General features: G+C 35.1%; 3 protein-coding genes across 4 annotated transcripts; 1 reads left to right on the top strand and 2 right to left on the bottom strand.

Annotated features, from left to right (window-relative positions):
- Positions 1-1032: 1032 nt before the first annotated feature.
- On the bottom strand, positions 1033-1389 carry LOC141691619 (protein NIM1-INTERACTING 3). Its single transcript, XM_074496389.1, has one exon. It carries the CDS (start codon positions 1387-1389, stop codon positions 1033-1035), a length of 357 nt encoding a protein of 118 aa, XP_074352490.1.
- A 1841-nt stretch (positions 1390-3230) lies between these two features.
- LOC141689155 (shaggy-related protein kinase alpha-like) lies at positions 3231-7384 on the bottom strand. 2 transcript variants are annotated; one of them, XM_074493341.1, is made up of 13 exons: positions 7119-7384; positions 6118-6305; positions 5929-6021; positions 5784-5843; positions 5409-5681; positions 5117-5191; positions 4945-5001; positions 4715-4855; positions 4588-4638; positions 4390-4485; positions 4229-4312; positions 3677-3779; positions 3231-3598 (listed from the first exon to the last, which is right to left on the bottom strand). In XM_074493341.1, exons 2-13 carry the CDS (start codon positions 6229-6231, stop codon positions 3516-3518), a joined length of 1230 nt encoding a protein of 409 aa, XP_074349442.1. In that variant the 5' UTR covers positions 6232-6305; positions 7119-7384; the 3' UTR covers positions 3231-3515. The 2 variants fall into 2 exon arrangements, with proteins under 2 accessions (XP_074349442.1, XP_074349444.1); XM_074493343.1 differs by having other exon boundaries at positions 6118-6300.
- A 2432-nt stretch (positions 7385-9816) lies between these two features.
- On the top strand, positions 9817-10449 carry LOC141691618 (uncharacterized). The gene has a single exon (XM_074496388.1). It carries the CDS (start codon positions 9817-9819, stop codon positions 10447-10449), a length of 633 nt encoding a protein of 210 aa, XP_074352489.1.
- Positions 10450-22320: the final 11871 nt, after the last annotated feature.

Here is a 22320-nt window from a genome sequence, read left to right as displayed (position 1 = left end):
CAGTATTGCAAGTAATTAAAGTGTGACGACAGCTTTGCTATGTCATGAGCTTTATAAGATTCGTAATTTCAAAGTAATAATTTTTGCGACAACTTGTACCTAATTATTTTAGATATAGTCTTGGATATGACATATACTTGGTGATGTCAGAACATGTTCAGTTGATCTCACAACCCCCCACCCCTATTTTAATTAGAAAGTAATAGTTCTATTATTTATTAATTCATCTAAAACTTAAGGTTTGCCTTGATAAAAAGTTGATAATGTTCTTAAGTAACATATTTATTTTATAAAAAAATATTTCTATTAATCATCAATTATATTATTCAACCAATTAACAACATAAATTACTCTTTTTTTTGTCAGGCAACATAAATTACTTTTATTCAGAATATAACATGTTCAGCTACTTAAAAAAACCATGTCAGCATGAAATGGATCCAGAGTCTGTTCATTTAATGGCTTGGGCCTAGTTTCTTCGCAAGCCGAGTAAAGGGTCTAATGGCTCAGTTCATTAATTAATTAGTCTCTCGCTTGTTCGAAACAAGACCAACATTAATATCTAGATTTTAAATTCTTTTTAAGTAATTTTTAATGTTAAAACATTTGAAGGACACGCAAGTTCACCATCATGCAAGACTAATTTTTGGAAAAAAATTGTTACGAATTGCCATACGACTTGGCGAATGATATTATGTAATATTTTTATAGGTTATATATGTGTAAACATACATTATTACCTTAAAAATTAAAATACGGTCAATCTAAACATTTTCTATCGAATTTGGAAGCTCTAAAAACATTTCATCGTGCATGGTAAAATGTTCTTGGATTATCAAACACCCTTGTAAGTCATCTTCGTAACACAAATATTGAAGATATAATCGCCCTCAAAATCGTGATTTAAAAGAAAATAACGCTTTCACTTTGTTACGTATTTTTTTTATAAAAAAAATACTCGCACTCAAGATTCATAATTAAGAATAATTAAAGGTGAATTCTTGTTTAGCTAAAGCCTAGGAATACAAGTAATCAAGGTGGAAAGTTGAGGTCTAATCCCAACCCGGAAATTCTTTTCATCTCATCTTTCTCTGTTCCGTCATTGCTTTGAACTGTAGAACTAGACGTATTCACCTGAAAATCCTGGGGTTGGAATGTCGGCTTCCACGTGGCATGAAGCTGCATTCTTTCATCCTCAACTCTCCTTCTCTTGTCTCCCTCCACATTTTCCAGCTTCAAATCATCAGAACCATAGTTTACGACATAATCACGAGCTCCTCGAATGTTTTTTACGAGTTGGAAGAATTTCTCCATGTTTTCTTCTTCGTCGTCGCCATGATCTCCATCACATAGAGCCTTTCCTTTGTTTTTCCCACTTCTGGTTTCCATTTTTTTAGCTTAAGCCAAATGGCGATGATAGGAATAAAGAACTGTTTTTATTAGAGGATTTCAGGCATGTAAAGTTTAAGGCAAGAAACTTCTAAGCTACTTCCTTTCAAGAAATTACAAATCAAAATTATTACACAAAAAAAATCAGCAAACGCTACTCAAGGGCGGACCCATAATTTCAATTTTATATATTCTGTTGCCTGCAGGAGTCTTAGTCAAAGCGTTTGTAAATTAGGTTGAATTTGATTTTATATCTTGCTTGGACTATAATATATGTATACTATACATAATGGAGTCGGTAATGTGAAAAAGGAATTGAATAGTGACTCTTGTTAACGGCGAAGAAATGATTATTTATTCTCCTTCCTGTCGTATCCTGTAAACAATTACTCTTTCCGTTTCCGGTTATTTGTATATTAATGGTTTGGACACGGAGGATAATAAATATAATAAAATAATAATATTTTTATTAATATAATGAGATCATAATGAGATCATAGACAAAAAAAAGAGTGTAATTTTATATTATAAAATTTATACTATTTTTGGTAAATTTGAAATGTATAAAATTGAATATAATATCCAAAAAAAATATATAGAAATGAATAAAACAGAAGGAGTGTTAAATAAATAAAACAATAGGATAATAACTTTCAAACAAACAACTCGTAATTATATCACCTTCGCTCTCTTAACAGTATGTAGTATGTTAGAGAATTCAAAATTTGTTGTGGAATATAAGTGGTGTAGTACTGAATTTTTATAAATACGAGAATCACACCAGTCAAGGGAGACGAAGCCGTGGAATTGAATATTACAGTTGTAGACGAAAGAAAGAATGAAATAATTTCAGAAGTGATATTATTTCCATGCCGTCGGCGGCAGAACAAAATTGAAACTTGTTCGCAGCACAAGGCACGCAATTGAACAAAGGTTGGAACAAATTGAAAACGACAAGATCTTCAAAACTAATCTCTACTCTAAAAAAAAATTATACAAGTATTTTAAAGACACCGAAATGAGTATAACAATGAACATAACAGTCGGCACGAAGCTTCGATATATTATATATAATCTCATAAAAGGTATAAATATTAAATATATGTATATCAAATTCCGTACCTCTGCATGCGAGTGTTAATTATTGTGTTCCCGTGACAGCTCGTTTTGATTTTATAAGACATTAAATTAATACAATTGTGCTAAACATTTTGTCCAATTTCTGAAGTTCTCAGAATTTAGGGAAAAATGTGTTTGCAGGGAAAAGTGATTTCTGACTCTATAAGTATTAATAAGTTTTATGAAATATTTGAATCAGTTATTAAAGAAATTAACAATGGTTTATTTGCTTAAAAAAAACATTAGGATTCGAATCCCGAACACCTTTTATCGCTTAATTCTTTTTAAGCATAATTTTAACACCCGGATTTGATATAAATGAAAGAATTATCTCTTTAACGGCCGCGCCAGCATATAAATATATGAAATTCGAATAGTGTAACAGGTACAAGTTTATTGTTTTTCTCGACTTAAATAAATAACTCTTGCACCATTTAGTGGAACAACTGGTCATTGCAAAAGAATACAAAAACATTGCTTCATTGTTTACAATAATTAGTATGCAAACCAAATTATTGTAAAATCTTAAACTCTTAAAACTACGCTCCAAGATCAGTTGCATTAAATAATATATGTAGCCAAATACCAGATGCCTAAAGTCACATAATGTTGGGTTCTTGTTATGTGATTTCAATTGCCGTTGATAAAGAAACTGATAACTATAACTTGCAATAAATGTTGAGACAGTTGAGCAAGCAAGAAAAATTCAAATCCACAACACATTGAAACAAAAAAAGTCAAGTAACATGAGTACATTAAGTTCGTCGAAAACACTTAAATTTTTGCACATCCATACAATTACAACTCTGTCCACAATTAGCAACAAGGGTCAGCATACCCATACGGGTAAATATTGAACACAACATTCCGGTTCTGCTACAGAGAAAGAAGAAAATAAATACATAGAGACTACAAGGAACAGATAAGGAAACAAATTGAGTCGTCAGATAAGAGAGCGCAGATATCTCATTTCCGCAGTAAAGTACATTTTTGCGAAAGCGCAAGCCTTAAGAAGTAAAGAATGCACTTTGCTTTCTGGCGTGCTCTGGAATAAGCTTTCCCAGCATCTCTGGTGCGACCTTCTTCAGCTCTAAACAGCAGCAATAATTAATATTAGATGAGGACACGATCAGAAAAAAAATAAAATCATGATCTGATAAATAATTACCGTGAGACTTAAAGTTGAAAAGAGGCGGAAGAAATCGTCCATTTGGTAAGCGGGTGTTTGGATCACGAAGCTCATCAAAGAATGGATGTGTCAGAGAATCCAACTACACAAAGAGTATTAGCACTATCAATTTCATTACCGCGATAATAACATCAGCAGGAAATAATAACATCAGCAGGAAACAGGTTTGTATAGGAATTGTCCCCAGATACCTTGGGGTTGGAGCATGTATAAGTTCCAAGGTGAACAATGCAAACAAGAGTAAAAATAGTACTTCCTCGGTCTCTATGAATAGTTTACATTTTTGAGGAAGTGTCCGGCACGCATTTTAAGGTGCATAAAAAGTATAGTTATGTAACTTATTTTTACAATTTTCTTTTTCTGAATAAAAGTTGAATGTTTTAATTTTCATTTTGAAAAACAAAATTGTAAAAAAAAATTACAGAACTATACTTTATATGTACCTTAAAATGCGTGTCGAACACTCTCTAAAAATGTAAACAATTGAAAGGGACGGAGAGAGTAGCATAATGTGCTTAATCTTATACTTACAGCTGTGCTCCTAAGATTTGGAGAGTATTGTAGCAGTCTTGATACCAGATCAACAGCCTCTGGTGGCATGCGTTTGTGGAATATCTGCAAAGAAAATACAGTCAACGAAACCTGCACAACTTGAAATGAAAGTGACAATGCTGGACAAATTAGATCCCTACCTTATGCCATGGATGCGCTTTTATCTGTGGAAACTTGAACTCTGTGTAATTAGGATTCATGCATTTGATTTCTTCCCTTGTTGGGGTTCCTAAAACCTGCATTAATAGGCATCACACTAAGTTCCAGGAGAAAGAACCATAACATGCCAATTGTCATCATAAAATAAATGAAAAATCTAGCACACAAAAGTAACTTACCTTGATAATTTCCACGAGTTGGTCCACTCCACTCTCACCAGGGAAAAGAGGCTGAAACAAGATTTTAATACGTATTAGCAAGTTTCCCAGTATAGAATAGAAGCAAGACACTGGTTAAAATATCTACCTGTCCAAGCAACAATTCGGCCAACACACAACCAGCAGACCAGATATCTATGGCTGTAGTGTACTCTGTTGCACCAAATATAAGTTCAGGAGCCCGGTAGTACCTAGAGCATATGTATGAAATGTTTGGCTCTCCTTTGACCTGGTCAATTCAAAGTAAAATAGAATTATAAGATGACAGCACTACAAGTCAAATTGAATAAGCAAGTAGTACCAGGAAGAGTAACAAACCAAGACTTTTGCGCTTCCGAAGTCGCACAGTTTCACTTGATGAGTATGAGGATTAACCTGTGACAAAAAAGTAAGTCAGAAACAAGTTAGAAAAACCCCGAGAAAACCATAATTGCACTAACATCTGCTAGAAGCAAAACAATAAAATTAGAGAAGCATATAGGAAACTTACAAGTAGATTTTGAGGTTTAATGTCTCTGTGGCATACTCCAATACTGCCATGAATGTAAGCCAATGCTCTCAAAATCTAAATGTAATCGAAGACAAAGAAAGAGAAGGGTGTTAAGATAAACTATAATAAAAAACTATCTAGTATACAGTAAAGTGATATACGAAAGACAGGCAAGGAAGACTGCCATCTACACAACGTTCAAACATCAAGAGAAAACATGGCCATACTGGTGATAGCATGCAATAAGATGAACAACGAGAAAGGGCAAACATCCAAGTAGTGAAAAACATACCTGGTAACTATAAAGTTTAACATAAATCATGGGCATTCTTTGATTCATCTTGTTATAGTGTCTGATCACACGATGAACTGTTTCCGGCACAAACTCCAATACCAAATTAAGATATAGCTCCTCCTTTTCAGTTGTTGAAAAGAAACAATGTTTGAGAGCAACCACATTTGGGTGATCCAGGACACGCATGGTTTGCAGCTCCCTGTTCTTGTACCTCTTGTCTTGAAGAACTTTTTTAATTGCAACAGCTTCACCAGTCTCTAAGCACTTTGCCTATAACAACCATGTAAAATATCACACTAATTCAGCAAACGTATTGCAACTCTGTTATCATCGCCTCTTGATACCAATTTTGATAAGAAACTGTTTACAAACCTGGAAAACTACTCCAAATGATCCTTGCCCCACGACACGCTCTGCCATATAACTTATGGTCTGCAGTACAGATTAATATATCACGATGCTATCCAATATTATGAGACCTGATACAAAAAATAAAAATTGCAAATCCAAACTGTACCTGCTTTGGCTGGCCATTTCTACCGCCAATAGTGGTCACAATAATATGACCGGTCTCTGTCCCGTTACCGTCAACAACTGTAGCTTCCATCTCCTGGATAAAAGCAGAGACAAAATATTCTAGTGAATCACTCGAGACAAATAAATGACAGGCAAGGAAATAAAATGACGAGAAAGGACAGAAATATACCTTCTCATCTCTGATTTTCATGTCGTTCATTTCTTCAGGCAACCTATCAACAGCAACACTATTTCCACTAGGTTCTCTTACTCCCAAAGCGGGAGCAACACTTACTGAAGCCATACACGCTGAATGTTAAAAAAAAATGATCTTCTTCGGGTACTGATTAAACCGCAGAAGCAAAGTCAACGCCTTACCTACGAGAAAAGTAGGTGCCAATTCATCAAACAAGCCAAAATTATTTATACAAAAATTACTCATGTAGACAGACCGAGGCCATAAATGCACTTGCCAACAGAATCATCAGCAAGATTGCAACCGTTAAACTAGCTTACATAGATGCAAAAAAAACATTTATAGAAAACAATTAGCTGTTGCCATATACAATACGAATCAATTCATTAAACAGCACATAAAATCAGAATAACTTTCCGAAAATTCTAACACAGGCATGTTCAAAGAAAGTACTTGAGCCAAATTAGACAGTTAACTTCTCCCAGATATCTACGACAAAACAACAATGGAGAAGTTAGACCATCATTGATACAATTTTTCAAACAACACCAGCCACACATGTGTGTGTGTAATTTCACCATTTTAAACGGATCAAAACTCCAGTATAAGAAAAAAGAACATAAACAAAGATCTCTGCTTTAAGTCCAAGATTTCTCAGCAGTCTACCAACAACACAACCACTTCCACTTAAATATTCATCAAAGTATATGCTAATTTCATGTAAAAATCAACATGGTACCAAACAACATTAAGCTCAGATGTTTTACCAAGACATTAATTCTAAAAATTACAAAACTACACTACTTACAAAACATACAGAGATCTGTAAAGCTACTAATTCAAAAAAATCTTACTATTTCATGATAAAAATACACAAAGGCATAGATCCAACAAAAACAAGATTAATAAAATCAAGAAAACACAAACCCTGATCAAAACAACAATAAAGATTGAATCTTTACAGCTAAAAACAAGCAAAGAACTAAGACACATACCAATCAGGTGAAAAAGATGACAACTTTACACGAAAAAAGTTGACCCAGATGGCCAAGAAGGCTTCATAACTGAATTTAAACACAAGGGGTTGTTTATTTTAGGTCAAGAATCAGATCTAATGAGTGTAGAAAATTGAGAACTTGGGGTTTGTGAAAATTGGATGATTATGTAAGAGAGAGGAGAGAGAAGTAATGGGTTGTTTTGGTCTCAGATAGAGAGAGAGGGGGGAGAGAGATTAGTTTGGTTTGACAGTCAAAGGCTCAGACATAAATGGTGTTATGGTAATATTCTTTTATTGGTCACTTGTTTTTGACCGTTCAACTTTTTCCTTAAATCATTTGTATCTATCGATTTATTACTACTATATTTTTTACATGTAATGTACTCATCTCATTCAAGTCTCATCTAATTATATATTTTAAATTGAATATAGAATATATTTTTATAATTTATTTTTAATATTTTTTATTAAATTTTAATTTAAAATTATGAATAATTTGTGAACTTATATTTTAAAGCAGTACTCTCGAACTCGTTTCTCAATATATTGCATTATATATATTACTGGTATAGATGTTCAAAAAATCTACCAAACCGGAAATCCGATTCGATCTAATCCGGAAAAAAGCCCAATCTGGAAAAAAATCGGTCCAGTTCGGCCCGGCCTGCGGGTGTTAAATGGGCCTTTTTTCTTAAAAATCCGGTCCGGCTCGAAATTCGAAAAATCCGGATAAAAGTCCGGATTTAACAAAACCGGGATAAAAACCCGGATCTAAAAAAACTCAGATAAAAGTCCGGGTCGGCCCGAATAAAAACCCAAACTTTTTGAAAATCCCGATTTAAAAAACGATTTTTTATATAAAATTTGAAAATATACAATACATTTTATGATTTTTAAAATATTATATTATAATATTAGAAGCAATCAAGGTATATATGATTATATATATTATATTAAAAATAATTATTTATTTTGGTGTCTAAATTACTCTATTTGATATATCAAGATATTACTTTATCTGATATTTAAACTACTCATAATTCGAGTTATAAAATATTAAAAAAAATTCTATTATATAAATAAAAAGTCCGGATAAAGTTCGGTTCGGCCCGATCTGACCCGACAAGCAGACCTAAAACGGACCTTATATTTTTTAGAAAGACCGACCCAACCCGATCCCGATTTTTAAAAAAATCTGACCCAGTCTATTTTTTTAAAAAGCCGGGTTTTTTAAAATTTGGATAAAATCGGACACCATAAATTTTTTGTGCATCTCTTGTTGCGGACTGCAGAGCATTTGTACATGGAAGTTAACCCCTAATATTAAACATCTCTCGCTCACCGAGTCAAATAAGGGAAAGTAAGATGGGTCATAAAAAGAGTCAGATTTATAAATTATCCTTAAGACGGCGGAAATTATTGGTTATACAAATATTTGATTTTAAACAAATTGCGTAAGTTACAAATCTTTATCTCAAATAGATTTTTAAAATATTTAATAATAAAACTAACTAATAATAAATTGAAATCATATTTAAAAATAAGAAAAATGAATGAACATATGAAAATACCAAATCACAATTTCTTTATTAATATTATAGTATGGATGGACAATCTAGAATGATAATTTAATGACAATAATTTGTATAATGGTGAGAATTATAAATAGATAATCATTTATTCTCATATATGTTCTATTACATGCTTTGTTGCAATGAAATATTTAAATATTTGTTTTTCTATTTATCTATTGAAATTTAATTTTTAAACACTTGCCTGGATAATCACTAAATTTTAAATTTAAAATACATTAAAAGATACTAAACATATTAGCATTTTTTGGATTGATATGATATCTAAAAGATAAATTAAAACAACTATGAAATCTATTTGTAAAATTGTGTAAAATGTATAAATTGTTTAGATGTTTTAGGATTTTAAGAAATTTACATAATTTGAATTGAATACTTTTTTAAAAACTGTTTTGAATAATCGCAGGAATTTTAATATTGTAACGGAATATCATAGATTTCCAAATTTTTTATTAAATGCAGTAAAATTTTCATACATTTGTTAATATCTAAATTGAATATATCAAATTTAAAAAAATTATAAATAATTAGAAAATGATCAAAAATACCCCATCTTGTAAACTAATATTTATTCATTTACTTAACACTATATTTGTTTTAATAAAAAAAACCTAAGCATCTTTCCCTACCAAAGTAAATCAATAATTAAAACATGGAATACAAAAATTAAGGTCTATTACTATTACAATTTACTTAATACGGCACATTATTCAATATAAATTGTAAAAATATAAATTATGATGCATAATTATCCGGTATAAAAACCATAATCAAACTTCCTTATATAATGAAACAACTTAAATTTTAGTATTTTACACAGTTGTGGAACATTTTAATACCAGCAAAATTAATCAAATCATACATGAAAAGTCATACAACAAAAGGACAAAGAAGCCACTCGATCAACAAATTGAACAAGTTCTAATATATTATGTATATATAAATGCAGTTGAGAAAGACTACGTCAATTCGAGAAATGTTCTCTCTATCTAGAGAGCGTCTTATCTTTTGACATGGTGAGTCTCGTTATTATTTAATAAGTTCGTAATCGTGTTTTCTTGAGTCATTGTCTTTCGTTTGTTCGGGTTATTTTCATATAGTGCTATGACAGATCAAAGAAGAATAGTTCGTGAAATGGAAGATAACTTTGCAAACATTAGGCTAGAAGATGAGGAAGAGGGTGGTCTTATGTACGAGGGAGAGGAAGGGGAGGTATCATCAGAGATTGATGTTCGATGGTGTCTGGTTGGCAGATTTTTGACAGACTCACCGGTTGATTTTCAAGCAATGCAGCATAAGATGGCGTCATTATGGAAACCAGGGAGGGGAGTTTATATTAAGGAAATTGACGCTAATCATTATGTGTTCCAATTTTATCACGAGGTTGATATCAAAAGGGTGATTGATGGTAGCCCATGGACATTTGGGAGGTTTCAGTTGATATTCGAAAGATTAAAGCCATGTGATGATCCACGATCTATCAGTATTAATAAATTGGACCTGTGGGTTCAACTACATGGAATGTCCTCAAGATTCATGTCACAGAGAGTAGTGAAGGATATCGGGAATTACATTGGCTGTTATGTGGAATCGAATGCAAATAACTTTGTTGGTGTATGGAGGGAGTACTTAAGGGTGTGCGTGTCAGTTGCACTAGACATTCCTCTCAAGAGAATGATGAAACTTAAAAATTCGGAGAATGATCGGTGCCTACGTTCTGCTTTATATGTAGCCTGATGGGACATGGTGAAAAATTATGCGAAAAAATATTTGAAACACCTATAGAAAACATTGAAATACCATATGGTATTTGGATTAAAGCGGAAACGTAGAAGTCACAACATAGGGTCGAAATGGTTGAGGAATGGCGGTGCGATTCCGGTGACAGACAGGATGGAGAAGGAGGATATGGCCGGAAAAATTAGTTTCGAAATTATTGCTAGTGTCAATACCAATCTCACAAAATCAGGAGAAGCGGGTGGATATGCTAATGATAACAGAATGAATGATAGGAGCGAAATTAGGGGAGAAAAATATATGGGAGGAGTAAATGATAAAAATTATACAGCTGGAATAAATTCAAAAAATACTACGGAGGGAGATAGTAGTTTGGACAGTGGGTTTACTGTAGTGGATCTGAAAAGAAGAAGAGTAGATTGGTTGGATAATAATGGGCCACAACTTGTTCAGAGTGAAGGTGCTGTAATAATGACAGAACCACAAGGAAAAGACACACAGAACCAAAAAAACGGGATGATGGTGGGTGCTGTAGTGCAGGCCCGCCTAGAATTATCAGTCTTATTAGTTGGAACTGTCGAGGGATTGGCCTTACCTCAAGTATTCAGTTCTTTAAAGAAGTGGTGCGGCATTAAAGGCCATTGTTTATTTTCTTATATGAAATAATAGACAATAAATGAAGATTGTAGAAGGTGAGGAAAAGCTTGGGTTTTGATGGTTTGTTCACAGTCGATCCTCATGGAAGAAGCGAAGGTCTAGCGTTAGTCTAGAAAGTTAAAGACCAAGTGCAACTTTGAAGTTCATCTCGAAATCATATTGATGTGGAAATAAGTATAATACGCAAAGATAGTTGGAGACTGACGGGAGTTTATGGTGAGCCGGACAGAACTCAGCGCAAAAAAACTTGGGATTTACTTCGAAATTTAGCAAGAGACAGTAACTTGCCGTGGTGTGTGATCGGGGATTTGAACAATATGGTGTCGCAGAGTGATAAGAGAGGAGGGGCCCCATATCCGTGTTGGTTAGTCGAGGGTTTTAATGAAGTTTTAACGGAAATATCCCTAATAGACATGGATTTGATTGGTCATCCATTTACTTGGGAGCGTGGCAGGGGTACAGAGGATTGGATGGAAATCAGGCTAGATAGAGCCTTAACGAGTCTATCGTGGCTTCATATGTTTTCAAGGGCGAAGCTGTATAATTTAGAGGGCTCTCCATCAGATCATAGTCCAATTCTAATGATTCCGGAGATAGTTAAAAAAGCTGGTGGAAAACGCAAATTCAAGTTTGAGAATGCATGGTTGACTGAACCGATGTGTAAGCAACTTGTCTTGGAAACCTGGGGAGAAGAAAGGGAAATTGGCATTCAAGAAAAGGTGAAAAAATGCAGTGAAAGACTGGAGCAATGGGGAAGGGAGATCACTGGGAGGTTTAGTAGTAGAATTAAAAGTTGCAAGATGGAGTTAAAAAAGTGGAGAGGAAAGCGAGATGTTGAATCGGCTAAGAACTATGAGTAAGCAAAAAAACAACTCTCGTTAATTCTTGAACAAAAAGAGATCTTCTGGAGGCAAAGATCAAAGCAATTGTGGCTTCACTCAGGTGATAAAAATAGTAAATATTTTCATGTGTCAGCCAGTGCTCGAAGAAGAAGCAATCAGATTTATAAGTTAAAAAATGGAGAGGGGGAGTGGGTGGACTGGGATGGAGGCTTAGCTGACCATATTACAGAGCACTTTCGATATTTGTTTTCCGCAAATGAGTCAAGCTGGAGGGAAGTGGTGGATTATATCGATCAGGTGATCCCTAGAGAGCAAAATGATGAATTGATGAGATCAGTAACAGAAGAAGAAGTCCAGTGTGCTTTATTCCAAATGAATCTGGACAAATTGCCGGGTCCAGATGGTATGACGCCTGCTTTTTTTCAAAAACACTGGACAATAGTTCGTAGTGATATAGTTCGCCTGGTTCGAAACTTTTTCCAGGATGGTGTGTTTCCAGAAGGTATCAACGAGACTAACATAGTGCTTATTCCGAAAAAAAGATGCCCAGTGAATGTGGGTGATTTACGCCCCATTTCGTTGTGTAATGTCTTTGTCAAAATTATAACCAAAGTTTTGGCTAATAGAATAAAGCATTTATTAGATGGAGTTGTATCGGAATGCCAAAGCGCTTTTGTGTCGGGACACCTCATTACTGATAATATTATGGTGGCATATGAGATGACTCACTTTCTAAAAAGGAAACGAAGGGGAAAGGATGGCTACATGGATTTGAAGATTGATATGAGCAAAGCGCATGATAGGATTGATTGGAATTTTTGTGGGAGATTCAATGTAAATTTGGTTTTCATTCGTGGTGGGTATCTCTGATATTGGAATCTGTTAGCTCGGTATCTTACTGTATCACTCATGGTGTTAAAGAAATGGGGCCAATTTATCTGAGTCGAGGAATACGACAAGGGAATCCATTGTCGCCTTATTTATTTATTTTGTGTGCAGAGGGGTTATCAGCTCTTCTGAGAAAATATGAGAGACAGAGACTTATCTCTGGGGTGAAAATCTGTCACAATGCTCCTAATATAAGCCACATGCTGTTCGCGGATGATAGCTATCTTTATTGTAGAGCGTCAGAGGATGAAGCTATGCAAGTGAATGATCTGCTCCAGGTGTTTGAGGAAGCTTCAGGGCAGAGAGTTAATGTGTCAAAATCTTCGATTCTATTTAGCTCTAATGTGAGTAATGAGATTAAAAAAACTGTTTGCCAGACATTGCAGATGCCAGAAGCGGATGAAAATTGCAAATATTTGGGGCTTCCGAACTTGGCGGGTCGAAACAAATCAAGTGTGATTGGTTTTTTGAAGGAGATAGTTAGAAATAAAGTGGAATCTTGGAAAGAAAGTTGGGTATCTCAGGCAGGAAGAGAATTTTTAATCAAGGGAGTTGTTAGTCCCTAACAATGCAACAAGAATTACAGAAGTGGGTTGAATGGAATTCTTGAAACTTTTTCCAAAGATATAAAATGTTCTATCTTAATAATATATTACTGTGTGAATTGATTTGCAAACTGCGTAATAATAACTTGGAATGAATCAATACACAAGTAATTAAAAACACAAGTCTTTAAAAACTTTCTGGTGGATTTGAATGTATCTACCAGAGATATATATTATATCAAGAGAACTCTGTGTAGCAATTAGCTCACAGCTGCTTACAAATTTGAACAACTATGTTTACAGAGAAATGTTAAGAATGCAGCTTACAAATGTTTCTCTGAGAGTAATAATCTTGCTCAGTTGCTTGTTGTTCTATTTGCTACTTCTTGGTTTATATAACACCAAGATTACAAAGTAATAAGACAAGATAATAAAACAAAAACTATAAATTCTAATACTGTGTTACTTCATTACTCTATTCCAGCATCTTTGAATATCTTCATAATAGCATGAAAATGGTAATGCTTCTTTGTTCTCTAAAACCCAGTTGAATAGGCTTCCACATTCCATTTGCATACATTCGACGCATGTGACTGTGTTGTCACTATCAACAGATGTTTGAATTCTTTATCCGTCGGGTTCATGATCATCTGTCGGGTTGCCTAGTTGATCATCCGTCGAGTGTCATTGTTGTTTATCCGTCGGGTAGCAATCTGGCACTTGACTTCATTTCATTTACACAGAATTACAAGACATCATCTATGTACAATTAATCAACCTATTATGCATATCTAGTTAAAGTCAACATGACTTGAGTACTACTACAGAATCTAAATAATGTGTATGCAGAAATGTGCTACAGACTTATTGTTACACAAGCTACTCACTCGATGGATAGTAAATCATCATCCGTCGGGACTATATTGAGTTATCCGTCGGGACTATAATTCTTATCCGTTGAGTGCTATATTTTTCACTAAGTAAAATCTACTAAGGTGTTTTGTTAATGAAATCATCAAGTTCACAACATATCCACAACAATCTCCCCCAATTTATGTCTACTGGAATTGTAGCCATAAATTAAGAGAAACTTGATAATAACAAACACCCTAAAAATACAACTTGAAAGTAAGTAGATAAAACTGTAAAGTGCTCCAATTAAAAAAATGTACAAAAATTTGCTCATAGTCATTTTCAAGGTGCTCCTCTAGCCTGAGCAGATTAATCTATTTCCTTGAAGATCTGGATCTCTTTCCAAGCTTTCTGTTATTTTCTTCTATCTGATTTTGGAGTTGTCTGTGGAATTCCAGTTCATCAGATTCTGAGAGATTTAGCTTTTCTTGCATTTCCAAAAGAGTCTCATTGCTAGAGATGCTCATTTGGTCTTCTAATCTGAAAAATCTTCTAACTCCTTTGTCATCCATGAACTCCATCAGCCTGTAGGGCCTTAGATGTACTTTTCTCCCTGTGTAAGGAATAATTAGAGTCTTTGGGAGTGCATCTTTTGCTCTAATACTCCTCAGTTCTTCAATCTTCTTTAGAACTAGTCTTCTTGCGGTTACATTGAATCCAAAGTTCTTCTTGAATGATGAATAAACCTTTATCAATACAACTTGGCTTTCTTGAAGGATCCTGTAAAGTGGCCATTGAATCTCTTTTCCTCCCTTGTACTTGAAAACTAACCTTTCAGGTAGATTTCTGTAGGCATCAATCCCTCTCACTTCTTCTAGTTCATCTAGATAGAGATTTAAATCAGAGAATTTCTTGATGTCACACAAGTACATGTAATCTCCTTTGTTGACTTTGGATTGTTCTTTAGTTAGAGATTTGAATTTGAGAGGTGACAACTTCACTTTCTTGACTACTCTTGACTTTGTTCTCTCCCAGTCTATTGGTTCATCCTTAGGCACAATAGGTTCACCATGAATGTTCCTGTAAGGATCCACCACTTTAATGTCTTCAAATACCACAGAGGGTTTTGATGCTTGAGTTGTAGTTGGAGTGGATTCCTTGAAAAACTGATCCTCCAATTCCTTATCAAAAAAGTCCAATTTTCTTTTGGTTCTTTTGGCCAATTCCTTGTATCTTTGAGGTTTCCTCTATTGTGGTTCAACTTGCTTCTTTGGATCTTGAGATTCAGTGATTTTAGATGGCTGAGCAAGAATTTGTTGTGTTGGTTTCACAGCTTGTAGCTTGGCCAAGATAGCAGCTTGCTCTTTCTTTTGTTTATCCTTTTTAGCATCTAGAATAGCTTACTTTTTTTCTTGCTTCAATATTGCCTTTTCTTCTCTCTTTGCTTGAGCAAATTGAGGATGTCCAGCCACCACACAAATTTCTGTCCCATTCCTGAAAACTTTAGCAATTCTCCTTTTTAAGGCTGAATTAGCTGGATCCTTGTAGAAGACAATTGACCTTGACAACAGTTTCTTCTCATCAGGCTTAGGTGTCTCATACACTATATCCAAAGGGTTCTTTAATGATGATTTTGGATAGTTCACCCTTGGCTTCAGAATTATTTCAGCCTGTGGAGATTTGATGCAGGATGGTTGTCCCCTTTCCAGATAGTTCATGCTCATTTCATTCACAGAGATTTTCCTGACTTGAGAGTGATGAATGGCTGACTTTTATGGCTCCTTTACTAGCCCAAACTTATTTTGAATGTCCTCATCAATTTTCTCCTAGTTGATTGGACTCAACTGTTTCTTTTCAGCTGCTCTTATATTGGCTGCTGCTTCATTTATCAGATCAATACTGTCTATAACTGATGGCTTGGTAAAAGCAATTGTAGGCACAATTACTTTACTGATTTGAATGTTAAGCTATTTCTCCCCCTCACTTGGTCCTTTCTTCCACTCTTTGTTATCATCAAGTTGAGTAGATGAGGAGGTTTGTGCAGCCACCAGTTTCTGAAGAAAGTCTATTTGTTGAGCTTGATGCATATGAATTGTTGTAAGAAATGCTTCCATAGCTGTGATCCTTGTATCCAAGGCATCTATCTTTATGGCAAGATCAGAATTTTTCCTGAGATGTCTCTTAATATCAAGCATTGTAGCTTCTGGAAGCTTAGATTCCATTTTTTCAGAAATAGCCTTCTTCATCTCATCAATATCTCCTTCGATGGTGTTAACATCTCTAGCATGTTGGAACCCTTGAATTTGGTGTACTTGCAGAGAAGCAAGATGTGCTTGAAGGAGCTTCTTGGTGTTGGCATTTGTGGTGGTTTGAAGAGCAGAATTTGTCTGATTTATGAGTTGAATCAGGGTTGTCTTGAAGTAGTGTTCATCACAATGCTTTGAAAATGCCCATGATGGCATGCCTGATCTTGAGCTAGAACCTACTTCTCCCCCTATGTCCAATGACTCTTCTTCACTATCTCCACCTTCATCTCCAAAGAAATCTGCTGAACCACCAGTCTCATAATCAATATCACCAGCTGTAGAAGGCAAAGCTGTGATGGCATCCTTAGCCCTTAGCATTGACTGTGTGGTGTACACCAAGTTGAGCATCCTTTCTGCATTGTCATTGTCCTGTTCAGCTAGAAGTTGATAAGCTGGAACAGGGTGAGTAAATGTCTCAGCATCAAGGGAGGTGGAATCTATAAAAGCTTGAGGTTGCTGAGATAGTCCCTCTCTGTTTGCATCCTGGACATTCATTAACTCACTTGCAATGACATCTATCCTTATAGCTCCTGTACCTGCATTTCTCTCATAATCTCTCTTTTGTTGTATCAAGGTCTCACCTTGGCTCCCCACCCTCACACCCTCACCTTCACCATCTAAGGTGTGACTCCTCTCACTCTCTTTTACCAATCCTAAAGAACTGAATTGCTTATTTTCACTCTTTTCCTCTCCTTTTTCCTGGGAGCAACCCAGACTCTCACTCATAACACTATCATCCCTCAATCCCAAGAGTGACTGTACTACCACTAAGTCTTCTGCACTTGAGATAATTGATGAAATTTTAAGCTGTGTAGAGACACTCGACGGATAAGGGATATCCGTCGGGTTAGCAGTTTGACTATCCGACGGATAACTGCTGTTAAGCTTATCCGTCGGGATACAATCACTACTCGACGGATGAGCAATATCCATCGAGAGAGTAGAAATGAGTGAACTTGAAATTGAAACTATTGTGGACTCTGTGCAGATTGATGAGATTTTGGGCACAGATGTTTTAACAGTTCCTGAAAGAATTGGCAAGTGAGCCAACAAATCATCTAAAAGATGATGCTCACTTGTATTAGATTTTGGCTTCCCCAACAGAGTTAAAGAAGGGGAATAAAAAATTGATGTGTTGATCATGTCCACATCCAGAGAGTTTGTGGGAGAATTTGGTGAGTGAGGTGCTTCTATAACTAAAGATTTTATCCGTGAGTCCACATTTATTGGAGCCACATCAAACTGAATTTGAAAAGGTGCAGTGACTGTGTCTTTAGCACCAGTTTGCACAGTGTTTGAACTCTGTGCATCCCCAAAGGTTTTTGATTTCTTCTTTCTGGTATAAGTTTGGGGTGAGCTAGTGTCCCTTACTCTTTTGGCCTGTGCTCTTGGCTGAGAGCTTTGTTCAATAGCCACATCCTTTTGGGAGAATGCAACTAGAAATGAGCTTTTGTCCTTTTTAAGCACTGCAGTTTGTTGGGAAACTGCAGTGTGGCTAGGCTGGGAAACACTCACCTCTCCAACCTTATCCTTAGGGTTTCTTTTATGTTCACCATGTCCCTCACCTACCTTACCTACCTTCACACTCCCCTCTTTAGTTTTGGTCGATTTTGCAACTGGCATCTTTTGAGAGATACCAGAGGGGGCTTTCTTTGACTTGGATTTTGAAATTTTTGATGGTTTAGTAGCTTGGGTAGGCAACTGTTGGGTCATTGACACAGTTGTCATAGCTATACTAGAATTCAAAGAAATATGTGAGGTTGGAAAAGTAGGGACAGATGAACTTACCTCACTTACCTGAGGTGCTTCCATTACAGGAAAATAGAAGAGTGGCACCTCCTTATGATGGTGTGCCCTGTTTAAATCTGCAATAATTCTTCTCTCTTGAACCCAACAATCTAATTTGTTGTTTGGGTTCTCAAGCACAATTTCCTCAAAGAGGTGGTTAGTTAACATCATGAAAAATCTTGCATAGTAAACATTTTTACCCCTCTTGTTTAACTCCCCTAATTTAAACCCCAACTCGAACAAAACAAGATCACTGAAATTAAAGAACTTATCTGTAACTAGCATGTAAAGCATGTTTAGCATAGAAATATTGACAGAATCAAAATTAATGATTTTACCAGAAAAGACCTTAGTAACTACATCACACATGAAACTCCATTATTTCCTAAGACCCAAACTCCTAATATCACTTAACTTAGAAGTAGAGAGTGCATAGTTCATGGAATTAAGCATATTAACAATATCAGTATCTGTGTGTGGAGAGGTCACAGTATTATCAGGAATTTTGAAACATGCTTTAATACATCATTATTGATACAAAATTCCTTACCTTTAATAGTGAGTGTGATGGTCTTATCAGTAGAGTTGTATGTAACAGTCGTCCACATCTCTTCAACAACCTCACAGAAGATGGTGGGTGATTCTAGCATTGCATAGCTGAGTTTGCAGTTCTTCACAAAATCCATCATTTTGTGGTAGTCACTTGAATGTTGAATCCCCTTGTTTACTAGAGCCGTGAAGTTGTTTTTCTCATAAATGTATCCAGTTTGTGACATGATCTTGACTACTGGTGCCATTATTAGAGATTGGAAATTGCAGAGATAGAGATGATAGTTGCTTTTGAGAAAGAGAGAATTTAGAGCAGATGATTTGAGAAAGATAAAAGAAAAGTAATGGAAATGAATTAAGCTTTTATACTATCTCAAAAATAACTGTCAAAAATAATAAAGTAAAATAAAGTAACCAATGAGAATTGCCCAAAATAGCCGTTTAAAAATAAACTGTAAAAATTCCTTCAATTATCCGTCATGTTATACTTATAAACTGTAAGTATACTCGATGGATAATGTTCAGGGAATTAACGGCTAGGATTCAGACAATTCGACGGATGAGAATAAGACAGTTATCCGTCGAGTCATAAAATATTTCAGAAAAATAATTGATTTTATTAATAAAACATATACTGACGGATGATCAAACTCGATGGATAATGATCATCCGTCGAGATGTAAATTTTGACTTAGCCAAAATTTCATCCAAGACTGTAAAACCAATTAATTTTTTTGTTGCAATTCAACTTGTAAATTATCTCATAAAGATTCAAGAGTAATTTAGCATACCTAACTCACTTACCATCCTTGAAAAGGTGGATTCATCCAGTGTCTTGGTAAAAATATCTGCAAGCTACTTCTTACTTGGAACAAAATATAGTTCCACAGTACCATTCATTACATGTTCCCTTATAAAGTGGTACTTCATGTCTATGTGCTTTGTTCTTGAATGTTGCACTGGATTTTCAGTGATGGCAATTGCACTTGTGTTATCACAGAAAATATGAATTATTTTCACTTGCAGACCATAGTCTAGCAATTGGTTTTTCATCCACAAAATTCGTGCACAGCCACTGCCAGCAACAATATATTCAGCTTCAGCTGTAGAGGTAGAAACTGAATTTTGCTTTTTGCTGAACCGGGACACAAGCTTGTTTTCTAGAAATTGACAGGTTCCTGTTGTACTTTTTCTATCAATTCTATAACCTGCATAATCTGCATCTGAATAACCAGTTAGATCAAAACCAGAATCTCTAGGGTACCAAATGCCAAGTTTTGGTGTTCCCTTGAGATATCTGAAAATTCTCTTAATAGCTATTAAATGAGATTCTCTAGGATCAGCTTGAAATCTAGCACACAAACATGTAGCAAACATTATATCTAGCCTACTAGCTGTTAAGTACAGAAGTGAGCCAACCATGTCCCTATAACTTGAAATATCCACAGACTTTTCAGTAGTGTTTAATTCAAGCTTAGTTGCAGTGGCCATGGGAGTTTTTGCAGATGTGCAATCCATTAGATCAAACTTCTTTAAAAGATCATAAATATATTTAATTTGACTAATGAATATTCCATCACTAACTTGCTTAACTTACAAACCAAGAAAGTCAGTTAGTTCTCCCATCATACTCATTTCATACTTACTTTGCATCAATTTGGCAAACTTTTTGCAAAGTTTTTCATCTATAGAGCCCAAAATAATGTCATCTACATAAATTTGAACAAGTATACTAGAGGCATTAACATTTCTGAAGAAAAGAGCTTTGTCTACAGTACCTCTAGTGAAGTGATTCTCTAAAAGAAACTTTGACAAAGTGTCATATCAGGCTCTAGGTGCTTGCTTCAGTCCATAAAGTGCTTTCAAAAGATAGTAAACATATTCTGGAAAATTTGGATCTTCAAAACCAGGAGCCTGACTCACATAGACTTCCTCCTTCAAATCTCCATTCAGAAAGGCACTTTTGACATCCATTTGATAGACTTTGAAATTGGCATGGGCTGCATAGGCTAAGAAAATTCTAATGGCTTCAAGTCTTGCAACAGGAGCAAATGTTTCATCAAAATCTATTCCTTCTTGTTGACAGTAGCCCTTATCAACCAATCTAGCTTTGTTCATGACTACTATGCCATTTTCATCCATCTTGTTTCTGAATACCCATTTTGTGTCAATTGGATTCTTTCCTTTAGGCTTGGGCACCAGCTTCCATACTTTATTTCTCTCAAATTGGTTTAGCTCCTCCTGCATAGCTAAAATCCAATCAGGATCCAACAAAGCTTCTTCTACCTTCTTTGGTTCTTCCTTAGAAAGAAAGCTGATGTACATACATTCTTCTTGAGTTGCTCTCCTTGTTTGAACTCTAGAAGATACATCACCAATGATGAGCTCAAAGGGGTGATCATTTGTCCATTTCCTTTGTTGAGGTAGATTAGCTCTATATGAAGTTGCCTCATTATTGTCTTGATGTGTGATTGAGTTTTTATTGTTAGAAACACCCCCTGAGTTAATAGATCTTTGATTTAAGACATGGAAGCTTTCTGTAAGTGATCTATTCTGACTCCCAACTTCTTTTGATGACCCGACGGATAGTGAATTTTGAGTACCGACGGATGAGGCTGGTTGTCTCCCGACGGATAAAGCAGATTGTCTCCCGACGGATGAAACATTATGCAACTCGACATATGTTGAATTTTGTTATTTATTGGTAGTAGATTTTTCTGCATTATCCTTTGATACTGTTTTTTGATCACTTTCATCATCACTGTCATCACTAACCATCTCCACATTGTCAAATTTGAGGCTCTCATGGTAATCTCCATCTTGCAGTCCTTCAATCTTTTTATCATCAAACACAACATGTATTGATTCCACAATAATGTTGGTTCTTAGATTATAGACTTTATATGCTTTACCAACAACATATCCAACAAAAATTCCTTCATCTGCTTAAGCATCAAACTTCCCATTCTGATCAGTTTGATTTTTCAAGATATAATGCTAACTTTCTTTAAAGAATGTTTTATTTGATAATAATCATAGTACAAACTATGATATTCCTTACAAGTATAAATGGAATGCCATAAACTATCACAATGAAAACAAGGATTTTGTGGCTTATATCTAACAAACTGACTCTTAACTCATGACTTTGAAGGTAAGGAGTTTATGTTCTTATTCTTTCTGCAAAAAAAAGCCAGATGGTTAGAATTTCCACAGTTATAACATTTCTTTCTAGGAGCATTAGGAACAGGCTTATAATCATTGTTTTTATTCACACCTTCCTTTCCATTCCTATTTCTCCTAGGTGACTTTACCTTGTTTACATTCTTAACATCTTTCAGCTTATTCTTAAGCTGCTTCTTTTTCATTAAGCCTATGTTAACTTCAGTTGGCTTATCCTGTTTTAGTTTGTCAGAAGTTAATTTCTCTTTAACTTCTGATTTC

The sequence above is a fragment of the Apium graveolens genome, chromosome 10 (assembly GCF_009905375.1).
Source record: "Apium graveolens cultivar Ventura chromosome 10, ASM990537v1, whole genome shotgun sequence".
NCBI lineage: Eukaryota > Viridiplantae > Streptophyta > Magnoliopsida > Apiales > Apiaceae > Apium > Apium graveolens.
The sequence above is the reverse complement of the archived record's forward strand: the minus strand, read 5'-3'. Positions and strand labels throughout refer to the sequence as shown.

Excerpts from the sequence above, each read along its gene's own strand:
- LOC141689155 (XM_074493341.1), bottom strand. The coding sequence starts at position 6,231 with ATGGCTTCAGTAAGTGTTGCTCCCGCTTTGGGAGTAAGAGAACCTAGT. Across the intron at positions 4,313-4,389 it reads AAGCGCATCCATGGCATAAG|ATATTCCACAAACGCATGCC; the intron begins GTAGGGATCTAA and ends TTTTCTTTGCAG. Across the intron at positions 3,599-3,676 it reads TTTCAACTTTAAGTCTCACG|AGCTGAAGAAGGTCGCACCA; the intron begins GTAATTATTTAT and ends GCTGCTGTTTAG.
- LOC141691618 (XM_074496388.1), top strand. The coding sequence starts at position 9,817 with ATGACAGATCAAAGAAGAATAGTTCGTGAAATGGAAGATAACTTTGCA.
- LOC141691619 (XM_074496389.1), bottom strand. The coding sequence starts at position 1,389 with ATGGAAACCAGAAGTGGGAAAAACAAAGGAAAGGCTCTATGTGATGGA.